The sequence below is a fragment of the Grammomys surdaster genome, unplaced genomic scaffold, assembly GCF_004785775.1.
Source record: "Grammomys surdaster isolate TR1022 unplaced genomic scaffold, NIH_TR_1.0 169, whole genome shotgun sequence".
Taxonomy (NCBI): Eukaryota; Metazoa; Chordata; class Mammalia; order Rodentia; family Muridae; genus Grammomys; species Grammomys surdaster.
Genome location: NW_021604617.1, coordinates 8757390 through 8772309, shown reverse-complemented (window position 1 = coordinate 8772309; position 14920 = coordinate 8757390). Strand labels below are relative to the sequence as shown.

At 54.0% G+C, this 14920-nt stretch overlaps 1 protein-coding gene across 1 annotated transcript; it reads left to right on the top strand.

Moving 5' to 3' along the window:
- Window positions 1-12: 12 nt before the first annotated feature.
- Cul7 (cullin 7) lies at window positions 13-14533 on the top strand. Its single transcript, XM_028766689.1, has 26 exons — window positions 13-381; window positions 1091-1675; window positions 2139-2290; window positions 2403-2879; window positions 3486-3624; window positions 3717-3913; window positions 4129-4366; window positions 5750-5987; window positions 6080-6185; window positions 7362-7589; window positions 7787-7877; window positions 7975-8146; window positions 8273-8378; window positions 8667-8762; window positions 8960-9135; window positions 9413-9546; window positions 9775-9957; window positions 10167-10273; window positions 10352-10534; window positions 11429-11589; window positions 11747-11963; window positions 12040-12361; window positions 13192-13337; window positions 13445-13571; window positions 13664-13869; window positions 14128-14533. The coding sequence occupies exons 2-26, from the start codon at window positions 1099-1101 to the stop codon at window positions 14449-14451; spliced, it is 5103 nt and encodes a 1700-aa protein (XP_028622522.1). The 5' UTR covers window positions 13-381; window positions 1091-1098; the 3' UTR covers window positions 14452-14533.
- Window positions 14534-14920: the final 387 nt, after the last annotated feature.

Here is a 14920-nt window from a genome sequence, read left to right as displayed (position 1 = left end):
GCGGTGCGGAACTGGAGGGCTGCGTTGTCCAGGTGGCACCCGCTACTCCGCCCGCTGATAGCCCCTGGCCCCCGGCTTTCCGCTAAATCGGGCGGTGGCTGAGGCTGGTGGCGGAGCCTCAGATCGCCTGGAGCCCCAGCCAGGGCAAGGCTCCACCCCGCAGCAGGCAGTGCGCCGGCGCGCGGCGTGAAATCTCTGCTGGCCACGCCCTCTGCCCGCCTGTCTCCTGCAGAGGCACGCCCCCTCCTCTGCGCCTAGACCCCTTCAGGGGGCCCAGGCGGGGCCCAAACACTCGTCAGCACCGCTGCCGCCATCGTGTGCCGCGCGTCCCTAGCTCTGCAAAGGACAGGCCTCGCGCCAGGATCCCGGCGGACTTCTGAGGTGGCCAGAGCCCCGCCGCGGCCCCTGCCCCTACTCTGGGCTTTCGATCGCCCGCGGAGCCTCGCGTCCCCTCCCCAACCGTGCTTCGGGACTCTCCTTTATCGGGCCTACCTCCCCATCCTATCCCACCACGCCCGTTCCCGATCTTCTCAGGTCTTGATTCCCATCCACCAAGCCTCGCGCCGCTTATCCATCGGACCCCTGATGCACCACCCTTCCCCGGCCTCGCGCCTCTACTCGTGGATGTCTCTATTCCTTCCCCTTCTCTCGGCCCGTCATGCTTTACTGATGGCCATTTCTGTGCCCTTTCCTTTGGGCCTTACAACCCAGTGCTTCAGTTTAGAGAGTACATCCCTCTCCGACACAGTCCAGTGCCTTCACACACCCATTTTCCTAAGTTACCTTTTTATCTCTCCCAGGATCCTGGGCTTCATTTGTAAATCCAACACTGCTCTATGCAGTGTTCTGAACCAACCCCACTACAGGCTGCAGGCTTTGGAGACTTTAGCTCTAATATTTTGCCCTTGAATAACAAACTCCACAGTGTTCTTCTGCCCAGTCCAGGTCTCACTCGGCCGAAGCAGGCCCAACTCTACTCCACCCAGAGTAACAGCTGTTGTTGGTTTGCTCCTCCAACTCCTGGATGCCCTTGTTTTCTGACCTCCCTCTCACTCTAGCTTGCCTTTTCTCTCTTCCTTGTGTGTCTCAGGTACCAGGATGGTGGGGGAGCTCCGCTACAGGGAATTCAGGGTGCCCCTGGGGCCTGGCTTGCACGCGTATCCGGATGAATTGATCCGCCAACGGGTTGGCCAAAACGGGCACCCCGAGTATCAGATCCGCTGGCTCATCCTCAGGCGTGGAGATGATGGGGACGGGGACTCTAGTCAAGTGGACTGCAAGGCCGAGCATATCCTGCTCTGGATGACTGACAACGAGATCTATGCCAACTGCCACAAGATGCTGGGGGAAAATGGTCAAGTCATCGGACCTTCCCAGGAGTCTGCGGAGGCCGGGGCCCTCGACAAATCTGTGCTGAGGGAGATGGAGACAGATGTCAAGTCCTTGATTGAGAGGGCCCTTCGGCAGCTGGAGGAGTGTGTGGGCGCCGTTCCTCCTGCCCCTCTCCTTCACACGGTCCATGTCCTCAGTGCCTATGCCAGCATCGAGCCCCTCACTGGCATCTTCAAAGACCGCAGAGTTCTGGACCTGCTCATGCACATGTTGAGCAGTCCGGATTATCAGATCCGCTGGAGTGCGGGCCGGATGATACAAGCTCTGTCCTCCCATGATGCTGGTGAGGGACAGTTTGGGGAGGAAGGGAGAACAGGAGAGGGTCTGGGTCGGCTCAGGGATTCAGAGGACACTGTGACAGGACCTTCTGACCTCATCAGTACGTAATGGTTCTGTTGTCATTCACTTTTTCTTAGAAGAAAAAGGAGGGGGCGGGGTTGGGGGGGAATGTTTGTTGGGGGGAGAGACGGGGGAGAGACTGAATAAGCAAGAACATATTAATCCGTTAGCTTTTTATGCAAAAGAAGAGCTTAGACTGTTGCAGAGAGAGAGAGAGAGAGAGAGAGAGAGAGAGAGAGAGAGAGAGAGAGAGGGTGTGAGTGTGATAGCAAACTTGGCTTTTGAGCAAATCAACAAAATATGTCATTCCCAGTGAGTGCTGGCAAAGGATGGGTAGTAAGCTAGAGGACGGGTGTCTGGAAGACTGAGCTTAGGGAGCTGTTTCTGATTGGAGGTGTGGGTTCCAGGGACCCGGACCCAGATCCTTCTGTCATTGAGCCAACAAGAGGCCATTGAAAAACACCTGGATTTTGACAGCCGCTGCGCTCTTCTCGCGCTGTTTGCTCAGGCTACTCTCGCAGAACACCCGATGTCTTTCGAGGGTGTTCAGCTGCCAAAGGTATCTTGTGAGGGTTTGGGGTAGTGGGAGCTGCGGACTTGTCCCAGAGGACACTGTGGAAAGAGGGCAGAAGGTCAGAGGAGATGGGTGTGGTCAAAGGCGTATCCCACAGGTCCCAGGACGGCTGCTCTTCTCCCTGGTGAAACGCTACCTACATGTCACCTTCCTCCTGGATCGGCTGAACAGCAATGCAGAGGAAGAAGATGCCCAGAACAACTTCATTCCTGAGGAGTTGAATGTAGGGAGGGGCCGGCTGGAACTGGAATTCAGTATGGCCATGGGCACGCTGATCTCTGAGCTGGTGCAGGCCTTGCGCTGGGACGAAGCGTCGAGCAGACCAGGGAAGTCTTCCCCTTCCACTTTCCAGTCTCAGCCAGCAGAGTTCTTCCACCCTCGTGCCCACCATTTCAGGAGGTCCAGGCGGTTTCGCCCCCGCACCGCGTTCACAAGTGTCAATACTTACACCTTGTACGTGCGGGACATGCTACGGCCTGGGATGCGGGTACGGATGCTGGAGAATTACGAGGAGATTGCTGCTGGGGATGAGGGCCAGTTCCGACAGAGCAATGATGGTGTGCCCCCTGTGCAGGTAAGGGCTGCACGGTGGTGGGACACTGAAATTTTATTCTGGGTAAGGTATACCTATCTGGACATTCTGTCCTGGGGGCTCAGTTAAGATCCAACGGGCAAAGGCGTCGAAGGTTGCAAGGACATGAAGCCCTTGGGGTATGTGAGCAAAGGAGGTTCAGACCCAAGAAGAAACCGACAGGTCAGGATCCAGAAGATGGGCTAGTTGATGCCAGATGGAAACATTGAGTAGTCATGGTATCAAAGATAGACGGGATGCAGGCATGGTCGCCATGCTTGTAATCCCGATACTTGGGTGGTAGAGAGAGGCAGGAAGGTCAGGAGTTGAAGGCCAGCCATGGCCACAGAGCAGTGTTGAGGTCAGTCTGGGACCCTCCATCTGAAAGAAAGTAGAATAAAAATTAGACTAAAGGGAGTAAGAAGGTAGAGGCAATTGCTGAAGAGGAAGGTGAGGCTATCCGTATACTGTATACGTCATTTTATATACATTCTATATATTCTGTAGACAGTGTTTTGCTACTTGAGGTGGTTACCTTATGAGGCCCAGCGCTGGGCCTCAGCTGGTCAATAGCAGGTTGTCTTCCTCTCCCCTCTTCCCCGCTCCAAGGTGTTGTGGGATTCAACAGGCCATACTTATTGGGTACACTGGCACATGCTTGAGATCCTGGGCTTTGAAGACGACATCGAGGATGTGGTTGAAATTGCTGAGCTCCAGGGGCCAGAGGCCAATGGAGCACTGAGTGTAGGTGAGCTGTGGGAGGGGCTGGCTCTGAGCAGAGAAGCAGAGGCCTACCTGGGCAGGCGGTGACTTGGCTGTTGCCACACCCCATTTTCACAGTCCCACCATCCCAGCGCTGGAAGCCAATAACTCAGCTCTTTGCCGAGCCTTATGTGGTGCCTGAGGAGGAAGACAGGGAAGAGAGAGAACACTTGACCCAGGCCGAGTGGTGGGAGCTCTTCTTTTTCATCAAGAAGTTAAGTGCAGCAGGGCGTCAGCACATTGTGGATCTGCTCCAGGAGCACTTGGATGGGGAGGTAGGCACTCCTCAGAAGTGTGTCCCCTGGACTGGAACATTTGGAAAGCTTGGGAGGGGGAATGGAGGTTGGACCGCTTCAGGGGCCCACAGCGGAGGGGTCTGGAATGCTACAAGAGATTCAGAATGGCGGGTGTGTGTAGAACGCCCCATTCCCACAGAGGCTCCCTCACCATCTGCTCGCTCAGCTGCTCCAGGCTGGCTTTCTTCCCGTAGCATGTTCTGGACTATGAGATCCTGCCTGACCTGACCGTACCCATTGACTTGGCCCAAGACCTGCTGCTGTCTCTACCTCAACAACTTGATGACAGTACTCTGAGGGACCTGTTCAACTGCTGTGTCTACAGGAAGTATGGGCCCGAAGTCCTGGTAGGGCAGATAAACTGCCCGTACGTGATAGATGCTCAGCATAATTTACTGTTCAAAGCCAAGCCCGAGCCACAAGAGTCTGAAGGTGAGTACCCTACAGACAGCTGCAGAGACCTGCCTTCGGGAAAGTGTCCTCAAAGGGATGTTTCCTCTAACAGTGTGCCATCTTGTCTGAAAGACATACCCTACTCACAATCCCAGAAACTTAAGATGTGTGTGCGCATTTGTGCATGTGTGTGTATCTAGACCCAAGGACAATTACAGATGTCATTCCTCAGCTGTCATTTATCTTTCTTTTATTTAAAGTAATTTTATTTGGGCTGAGTGTGGTGGCCCACACAAATATCTTGAGTTTGAGGCCAGCCTGCTCTACAGAGCAAATTCCAAGACAGCCAGGGCTACACAGAAACCTTGTCTCAAGACTACCAAGCTGAGAAACTCTGTCTCGAAAAACCAAAAAAAAAAAAAAAAAAGACTACCAAGCCAAATTTTATCTATATGGGTGTTGCGTGTCTCTGTACTATGTGCGTACGGTGCCCACAGAGGCCAGAAGAGGGTGTCCGGTCTCTTGGAGTTGGAGTTCTAGACAGCTGTGAGCTGCCGTGTGGTTGCTGGGAATTGAACTTCCTCTGGAAGAGCAAGTGCTCTTAACCTTTGACCCATCTCTCCAGGCCCATCCCCCACAGTTTTTTTTTTCCAAAGGGGAGGAGTTTATTCAGGAGATAGGGCAAAGGTGGAGGGAGAAAAATGGGAGATGGCAGAGAAAGAAAGAGAGGGGAGAGAGAAGTAGAGGCCGGCAATGACCCCGTGGAGAGAGGGGGAAGGGAAGGGGGAAGGGGACTGAGAGAAGCTAGAGGTAAAAGAGTAAGAGAGTAAGAGAGAGGAGCCATCCCCCACAGTTTTTATTTTCCCTCTTCCCCCCTCTTCCTTCCTTCCTTCCTTCCTTCCTTCCTTCCTTCCTTTCTTTCTTTCTTCCTTTCTTTCTTTCTCTTTTGGCAAGGTCTCTTGCTTTCCTGGTTCTTGCTAGCTGTCTCCACCATACTGTAGTCCTGAGATTATAAGCATGAACTTCTATGTTCAGTTACTGCTTCTGTAAGATTTTATTTTTATTTTTTTTTTTTAAAGATTTATTTATTTATTATTATATATGAATACACTGTAGCTGTCTTCAGACACACCAGAAGAGGGCATCAGATCTCATTACAGATGGTTGTGAGCCACCATATGGTTGCTGGGATTTGAACTCAGGACCTCTGGAAGTGCAGTCACTGCTCTTAACCACTGAGCCATCTCTCCAGCCCCAAGATTTTATTTTTAATGATCTGTATATGTGTGGGTTTGTGCATGTGAATGAAGATAACCTAGGGGGCCACATGAGGCTGTTAGGTAGTTGGATCTGGAGTTACAGGTGGCCATGAGCTGCCTGACACGGGTCCTGCCGATTCTTACTACACCCTTGTGTCTCCAGCCAAAGAACCCACGTTGCAGAGTGCCAGCCCTGCCCTGAAGCGTCTGGTGGACAGCTTGGGCCCAGAAGGGAGGCTCCTTGTGGATCTAGAACGAGCCCTCAGCTCCGAGGCTCCCCAGGAAAATGTGGTCAAGCCATGCTTGCTGCAGCTCCAGCAGCAGCCGCAGCCCTTCCTCGCACTGCTGTGGAGCCTAGAAACTTCAGCCGACAACAAGGCCCTGCACCTGACTGTGCTGAGGTGGGGAAGTAGTGAGGGGCAGGGTTGGGTACCGGAAGTCTTCACGCCAACCTCATGTCTCTCTGCCTTCCCATTTCTATCTCTCCCCCTAGAATCTTGATGCAGCTGGTGAACTTCCCTGAGGCGCTGCTGCTACCCTGGCATGAGGCCATGGAGGCCTGCATGACCTGCCTTCGGTCCCCCAATACTGACCGAGAGGTAACCCTGTCCAGCTCTCTGGACATGCCGAGCAGAGGGATGGGGAGGACAGCAGTGAGGTAGACCCCTGGGCGAAGCTTGGAAGACGAGACAGAACCTTTGTGTTCTTGCTTTTAAAATGAAAATTTATTTTTTTTTAAATAGGTAATACATTCACAAAGTTCACAAGTCAAAATGGCACAAGGTAGTCCTGGAGAATTCCGGCTCTTATCTGACTGTTCTTGTCTCAGTGTCCTTGCTGGTAACCCACTGTATTAATTATTAGTCCATCCTGTGCTCTCTTATGCACAGAGTAACGAGCTCTGGGAGCTTCTTTTCAGCTAGGCCTTCAAGAGGAAGGGGAGGGGCTCCCTGCTCTTCAGAGGACCCAGATTTAGTTCTCAGCACCCACAGGGCAGTTCACAACCATCTGTAAACTCCAGTGCCAGAGAATCAGAGCCTTCCTTCTAGCTACACGCACATGGGGTGACACATGCATGCCGGCAAATACTCATACACATAAAACTAAAATGTAAAAAATCTTTCGCCGGGCAGTGGTGGCGCTCACCTTTGATCCCAGCACTTGGGAGGCAGAGGCAGGTAGATTTCTGAGTTCAATACCAGCCTGTTCTACAGAGTAAGTTCCAGGACAGCCAGGGGTACACAGAGAAACCCTGTCTCAGAAAAACAAAAAACAAACAAACAAAAAAAAAATCTTTTAAGAGAGGGAGTGAGGGAGTAGTTTTTTCTATAAGAGATCCTGAGTACAGGAGGCCTCAGAAGGGTCAAAGGTCATGGTGTTAATGAGTATCCCAAGTTGATGCCTTCAGTTTCCAAGCTGTCCTTACTGAGGGTCAGTAAAGAAGTTCAGGCCTTCTCTATTCCCTTCCAACCCTCTTAAGTGTCTAGGCCAGGGGCCTTACATATCAACACCAACTGGTTCTTAGGAGCCACAGCTGAATCAGGGAACTAAAGGTTGTCTGTACCTGCTCCCCAGACACTTAGTGGCTAAGAGCTCCAACAGGGCTCTTCCCATAGGTTTGAACTTGTTTCTCTAACTGCACCTGGTTTTTCTATTACCTCACACTCTGCCTTGCTCAGCTCCCAACACAGAGTGGGCATGAATCACCACAGCTATCCATGTCCCCCAGGCTTGTCCCTGTCTTCACTGCCGCCTTGATTGACATCCCTTCTCAGGTACTCCAAGAACTAATCTTTTTTCTACACCGCCTGACCTCCACGAGCCGGGACTATGCGGTGATACTAAACCAGCTAGGAGCCCGGGACGCCATCTCTAAGGTCCTGGAAAAGCACCGAGGGAAACTGGAGTTGGCTCAGGAGCTCCGGGATATGGTGTTCAAGTGTGAGAAGCATGCCCACCTCTACCGGAAACTCACCACCAACATCCTGGGTGGCTGCATCCAGGTCAGGAGGGAGGGCAGGAGGAAGTGAAGGTTCTGAGCTACCTAAGAACACGGATCCTGAGCAATGAACAGCAGGGGGTTGGGTGCTGGCTCGAGTGAGCCTCGGGGTGTCTATTCCCTTACTGTTTGACCTTTCCTCCATCCGTGTTTGCCTGAGCCTTGAGTCCCTCCTTTCTCTGATGTTCCTTCCGGCTCCAGATGGTCCTGGGCCAGATTGAAGACCACAGACGAACCCACCGGCCCATCCAAATCCCTTTCTTTGATGTGTTCCTCAGATATCTGTGCCAGGGTTAGTGTCTGTCCCCGATCTGTTTAATTTACCATCACCCATTTTCCCCTTTGGACATACCTGCCTATGACCTTCGCCCCTTCCCGCTCTCCCCCAGGATCCAGTGAGGACACGAAGAAAAACAAGTACTGGGAGAAGATGGAGGTGTCCTCCAATCCACACCGGGCCAGCAGGCTGACGGACCGCAACCCCAGGACCTACTGGGAGTCCAGCGGCATTGCCGGCTCCCACTCCATCACTTTGCACATGCGCGCAGGTGTCCTCATCAGGTAAGGCACCCCCCTCCCACACACACACATGGATGGCCCTGTGTTTGTCCTGCCAGAGTCACCTGGGCTCTTGAGTGTGGATACGACAGGTCCCAGGTCCCATCAGTTCTTCCTCCCTGCTCCCAGGCAGCTGACTCTGCTGGTGGCTAGTGAGGACTCAAGCTACATGCCAGCCTGGGTCGTAGTATACGGAGGCAACAACATCAACTCTGTTAAAAAGCAGCTCAACACGGTAGGGACCCCTATGCCTTGGCCCACCCCTCGTAGGCTCTCTCTTCCCTTGTAAGACTGAGCTCTTAACCCCTACACATAGTGAGCCCCACACAAACTATATCCTTGCACCTGTGATGGCATCGGGCACGGAGCACAGGGACAGGCACTAGAGCTCCTTTGTCAGGAGCCCTATGTGTCTCTGGAGTGGAAGTTGAAGGGATTTGCAAGACGGCTGGAGTTGATGTGGTTGTTATAAGTCGCTCTGTCTACTCATGAGGAGGTGACAGCCCTGTCTGCCCCTCACCAGGTGAACGTGATGCCGCATGCCAGCCGAGTGATCCTTTTGGAGAATTTGACCCGGTTCTGGCCCATCATCCGGATCCGCATAAAGCGCTGTCAGCAGGTGAGAAATGACTCCTGGTGCAGGTCTCCGAGCCCCCAACAAGAGGACAAAACCCAGATGTCTATCACCAAACTACCCCATGGCAGCCCTGAGCCTGACAATGCCTTTAGATTTGAGCCGGGAGTCTGGGGTGTTTCAAGGGGTGAAGCCTCTGCCAAGGAAGGTGTGGGGCCAGCTACAGGTCTTGTGTGTAACAGGGCGGGATTAACACGCGCATCCGGGGCCTGGAGATCCTGGGCCCTAAGCCCTCCTTCTGGCCAGTGTTCCGAGAGCAGCTGTACCGTCACACGCGCCTCTTCTACATGGTTCGGGCACAAGCATGGAGCCAGGACATAGCAGAGGACCGCCGCAGCCTCCTGCACTTGAGTTCTAGGTGTGTGAGAGAGCTCGAATGTGTGTCTGTGTGGAAGGTCAGGTTCCGTAAATAAACTGTGAGCGGGACCTTAGGTCAGGAGACGGGTCTGTTCTAGGGCTTGGGAAAGGTCAAAGCATTCTGAAGTGTGGGGATGACGGAAAGAAAAGATATTTCTCTGAGTGCAGAGTGAAGCATCCTGCTAATCTAGGGCTCTTCTGAAATATTGCCCTGGGGTGCTGGTTGCATGCTGAGTAATGTAAGCCTTAGGGCCTGAACTCTTCCTGCTCCTGTCCAGACTGAATGGGGCTCTGCGCCAGGAGCAGAATTTTGCAGAGCGCTTCCTTCCCGATATGGAGACCGCCCAAACACTGAACAAGACCTGCTGGGAGGCCCTGGTCAGCCCCCTGATACAGAACATCACCTCTCCCGGTAACCATCCACACCTGACACCGCTCCTCAGTGTTCCCGTGAACTAGAAATGCCTGGGTTCTGCTCTTGCTTTGCCTTTTACAATGTGTGTTTGTCACCTCCATCCCCACGTCCAGACTGCTCCTCTCCCTGCATCATTAGTTGGTCTTTCGCTGTCCCTTGGTGAGCTAAACCTCTCTACTTCCCCAGAGACAAGCCACCCTTATGTTTGTCATTCTCGACCTCCAGATGAGGACAGCGTCAGCTCCTTGGGCTGGCTGCTGGATCAGTACCTGGAATGCAGGGAGGCTGCCTACAATCCCCAGAGCCGAGCCGCAGCTTTCTCCTCACGAGTGCGCCGCCTCACCCACCTCCTGGTCCATGTGGAGCCCTGTGAGGCAGCACCTCCAGTGGTGGCCATCTCCCAATCCAGTGAGTAGTGGGGTCTGGAGCTCTACCGCACTTGTGAGTTTCCAAATTCTGTTCCCCACACCCCCACGCCCGCATGTCCAGTCTATCCATCTTCTGTTTGCTGCCCTGTCCAGGAACACCACAGCATGTTGGGAAAGGTTTTCAGGACTTGTCCTTGGGGACTTGAGGGGCCATTGGTCCTTGCCTCTGACACTTTTCTCTCTCCACAGAGGGCAGAAACAGAAGCCATGACTGGAGCTCCTTGGTCACCCGGGGCCTTCCAAGCAGTATCATGAGGAACCTGACCCGTTGCTGGCGGTCTGTGGTCGAGGAGCAGGTGAGAGCCGCAGGTGTGGAGTTAGAGGTGGGACTCGGTGGTGACACCGCTCTTCACGCGCCTTCCCCTTCCTCTCAGGTGAACAAGTTTCTGACCTCGGCCTGGAAGGATGATGATTTTGTACCCCGCTATTGCGAGCGCTATTACGTCCTGCAGAAGTCGAGCTCTGAGCTGTTTGGGCCGAGAGCTGCCTTCTTGCTAGCAATGCGGAATGGCTGTGCGGACGCCATGCTGAGGCTCCCCTTCCTCAGGGCTGCCCACGTAAGTTCCTTCCGGTGTCTCACCCGGCCCTCTCCCTATAAACTCTCCCCCGCCTTCCATAAGTGGCCCGCCCCAGTCTCTCTTCTGTGTTGAGCAGGTCCTTAGAATATGACCATATATTGAAAACTAGGGAAAAAAAATCATTACATGGACTAGATAGACAGACAGACAGACACTCAGTATGTGTCTCTGATTGGCCTCTTGGCCTTGAACTCAGAGGTCCACCTGCCTATGCTTCCTAAGTGCTGGAATTAAAGGTGTTGCACTCCCATGCCCGGCTTCTTTCAAAGGCAGGGTCTCACGTATCCCGGGCTGGTCTTAAACTCACTACGTAGCCCTAGGATGACTTTGCACTTCTGATCCTCCTGCTTCTATTTCCTGAGCGCTGGCATTTCAGGCATGTACCATTCCTTATCCCTGTTTATGTGGTGGTAGGGATTGAACCCAGGGCCTTGGCAAGCACTCTAGCTGTATTCCCTGCCCCTCCCTAATTCCTAATCCTTCTGCCTCCATCTCTCAAGGGCTGAGATCATAGATGTGTGCCACCATGCCTAGTTGATTTGTTTTTGAGTTATTTGATTTGTAGACACAGTTTGGCCAGGGCTGGGGGGCTTGGGGGGGATAGGGAACTCATTTTTCAGTTGTTACACTGCTGATGTGCACAGCAGTTAATGTGTCTGTCAGGCTGCAGCTGTAGCTCTGTGGTACTGTGTGTGCTTCCTAGTCCTGATTCCTTTCCCAGTACTTCCTGAAGAGGGTGGTGGAGGAGGAAGGGAGGTGGAGGAGACTGATCAGTGGGTGAGCGGCGGTGAGCATCCAGACTTGCTTTCTCCGCCCTTCTCTGTTCTGTCCACTGGCTCGCTCGCCCATGGTTTGCTTATGCTCTCCACTCAGGTGTGCGAGCAGTTTGCTCGGCACATTGACCAGCGGATCCAGGGCAGCAGGATGGGCGGAGCCCGGGGAATGGAGATGCTGGCGCAGCTGCAGAGATGCCTGGAGTCTGTCCTGATTTTATCTCCCTTGGAGATAGCCAGCACCTTCGAGCATTACTACCAGTGAGTTTAGATCTGATGGGCAAGGCAGGCAGGCAGGCTGCTTTGGGGCAGGGCTAGCTCACACACGGCCTGAGTCTGATATACAGGCAGGCCAGAGTGAGAACCTGGGCCATGCTGGCACCCACACTGAGACCTGGCCTGGCTGTGTGTGCTGCAGGCATTACATGGCTGACCGGCTCCTGAACGTAGGCTCGAGCTGGCTGGAGGGGGCCGTGCTGGAGCAGATCGGTCCCTGCTTCCCCAGCCGTCTTCCCCAGCTGATGCTGCAGACCTTGAACATCTCAGAGGAGCTGCAGCGCCAGTTCCACGTTTACCAGCTCCAGCAGCTCGATCAGGAGCTCCTGAAGCTGGAGGACACAGAAAAGAAGATACAGGTGGGTTCCCGGGACGGGACAAGCAGGGAGCAAGTAGGAGACCTTCAGCGTCTGTGAACTTGGTCCCCCCTTCCAGGTGGCCCATGAGGACAGCGGCAAGGAGCACAAGAAGGAAGAAGCAGCTGAGGAGGCAGCGGCTGTGGCTATGGCAGATGAGGAGGAGGAGGAGGAGGAAGGGAAGAAAGAGGAGGGAGAGGAGGAGGAAGGGGAGGGAGAGGAGGAGGAAGAGGAGGAGGAAGAGCGCTACTATGAAGGAACAATGCCGGAAGTATGTGTACTTGTGGTGTCTCCACGCTTCTGGCCTGTCGCCTCCGTCTGCCAAATACTCAATCCTGCATCATGCCTGCCCCCGTACCTGAGAGGGACCATAAATCACTACACCAACTTCTTCAGCAAGAGTAAGCATCTGGGAAGACGGCTTGGGCTTGGGGACAGGGTAGGGACCTGAAGTTGGGGTAGATGCTGAGGTTAGAAACCTGGATAGCTACAAACATGGCATCTTAGCCCACCCTTGTTCAGGAGGAACAGGATACAGGAGAGAAGATTCCCTTCGGGGGACAGAATGGCTGTGGGGAAGTGAAAGGGCTTTAAGTTTTAGCTGGAATTCAGACTCCAGGAATCTCTTAGGATTTGGGGGGGACGGGGGGGGGGGGGGGGACAGAGGCAGACTTCTAAGAGAGGCTATGAAAGAGTGGGGTGGGGGTGTGGCCAGGCATGGTTGAGTACACCACCGATCTCAGTCAGAACCCTGGAGGCAGTCAATTGGATCTTTAAGAGTTTTGAGTCTAGCCTGATCTGCATAGTGTAGGTCTGTCAGAGATACACAGAGAGACCCTCTCAGAAAACAGAAAGAATGGGTGTGAGATTCCTTCCTGATTGGTCACATGTTGTTTCAAAAGTATTCACCAGACATCAGATTCTAGCCTGGGCGAAAAGAGCAGGTGAAGAGCAGAGCCCCCCCCCCTCAGGAGTCCCCAGACAAGCAGGAAGGGAAGGCAAGCCTTCCTGACTCGATTCTGTCTCTGCATAAAGAGGGCATGGCTGCAGCCTGCTTGGCACAGACTGGCTCCTTGATACCCGAGGCTTTTTAGGAATGTTGAGCTCAGAAGCCACGGTGCCTGGATGTTCTGCCTGGGGCTGTCCACTGCAGAGACCAGCAAGCAAAGCTTGACTGACGAGTGTGCCCCCTCCTCCCCTTTCTCCCACCCTTCACCTGGCATTTCTCTAGGTCGGAGCCACTCGAGCTTGGAGAAAGAGCCACAGAGGCGACTCCAGTGGACGTGGCAGGGCCGGGCAGAAGTGCAGTTTGGCGATCAGATTCTGCATGTGTCCACAGTACAGATGTGGATACTGCTGCACCTCAACAATCAGAAGGTGGCCTGTCCCGTCTAATCACATTGTCACCCATCTTCTGTTCTCTTGTCTCCGTCCTCCCCAGCTCACCCCTGGGGAGGACCTAAACGCTTTGTATCTCTTCTAAGGCGGTGAGTGTTGAGAGTCTGCAGGCTCTCTCAGAGCTCTCTCCAGAAGTGCTTAACAGGGCAATCGGACCTCTCACCTCATCAAGAGGTCCCTTGGACCTTCAGGAGCAGAAAAACATACCAGGAGGTATGCACTCAGGGCCAGAGAAGCAAAGACTGCTGACCAGAGACCAGCTTCTCCAGGCCCTCCCCCAGGCAAGTGACCAATGTTCCTTTCAGGAGTGCTCAAGATTCGAGATGACAGTGAGGAACCCAGGCCAAGGAGGGGCAACGTGTGGCTGATCCCACCTCAGGCATACCTGAAAGCTGAGGATGAAGAGGGCCGGAACATGGAGAAGAGACAGAACCTCCTAAACTGCCTTGTTGTCCGAATCCTCAAGGCTCATGGGGATGAAGGCTTGCACATTGACCGGCTGGTCTATCTGGTAGGCAGTGGTGGGGAAGCCTAAGGGGTGGTGCCCATAGGGGCTGATGCCCATAGGGGGTGACGCCCATAGGGTGTGGTAAGCTCATATTTGAAGCATCTAACTCGCTGTGTAGCCTCTCAGTGTGTGACAGATGCGGTTGGGCTGCACTTGCTGTGCTAGGGACTTCCAGTCCCAGAGTGTGTGACTAACATGAAAGACAGACCTTGGTAAGTGCTGTGGTTTTGACCTGTCATTTCCTTCTGATCTTGGTATCAGGTGCTAGAAGCTTGGGAGAAAGGCCCATGCCCTCCTAGGGGTCTGGTCAGCAGCCTCGGCAGGGGAGCGGAGTGCAGGAGCTCTGATGTCCTCTCCTGTATCCTGCACCTCCTGGGCAAGGGCACACTGAGACGCCATGACGACCGGCCACAGATGCTGTTTTATGCGGTCCCTATAACTGTGATGGAACCCCACACGGAGTCCCTGAACCCTGGCTCGACAGGCCCCAATCCACCCCTCACCTTCCACACCCTGCAGATTCGATCCCGGGGTGTGCCTTATGCTTCCTGCACTGGCACCCAGACCTTCTCCACTTTCCGGTAGCCCTGGATATGGGGTGTGGGGTAGGTGAGGCTGGGGCTTTCTACAGAAAATAAAACACGGTGATTTGAAGTCATGACCTGTATGGGCTCCTAGAGATCATTAAATAGGGTGCGGGGGCCCAGCTGATGAGGAAGGAGGCCTCTGGCTTGGAGGCAGTCTCCTGACACAACAGTTTTGTCAAGGTCTGGGTTAGAAAGCGAAGGAAATATCAGGTGTGTCCAGGCAGTGGGGTCAACAGCCAGGACTAGATCTCAGTCCCTCCTCGGAGGGTGTGGTTAGGTCTCTGACCGGGCAGGCTGAACACACAAGTCCACTTGGCCGTATTCTTTGCAGTTTGGGCCGGTTACCAAACAGGACATCTTTTCCCTCGTGTAGAGCTGGAGAGGAGTGACTAGGAAGTGACCAGTCAGTCCGTGTCTGTTTCAGCCACCACTCCCAGTGCTAACTGCCCTCACTGGGGGCGACCCTG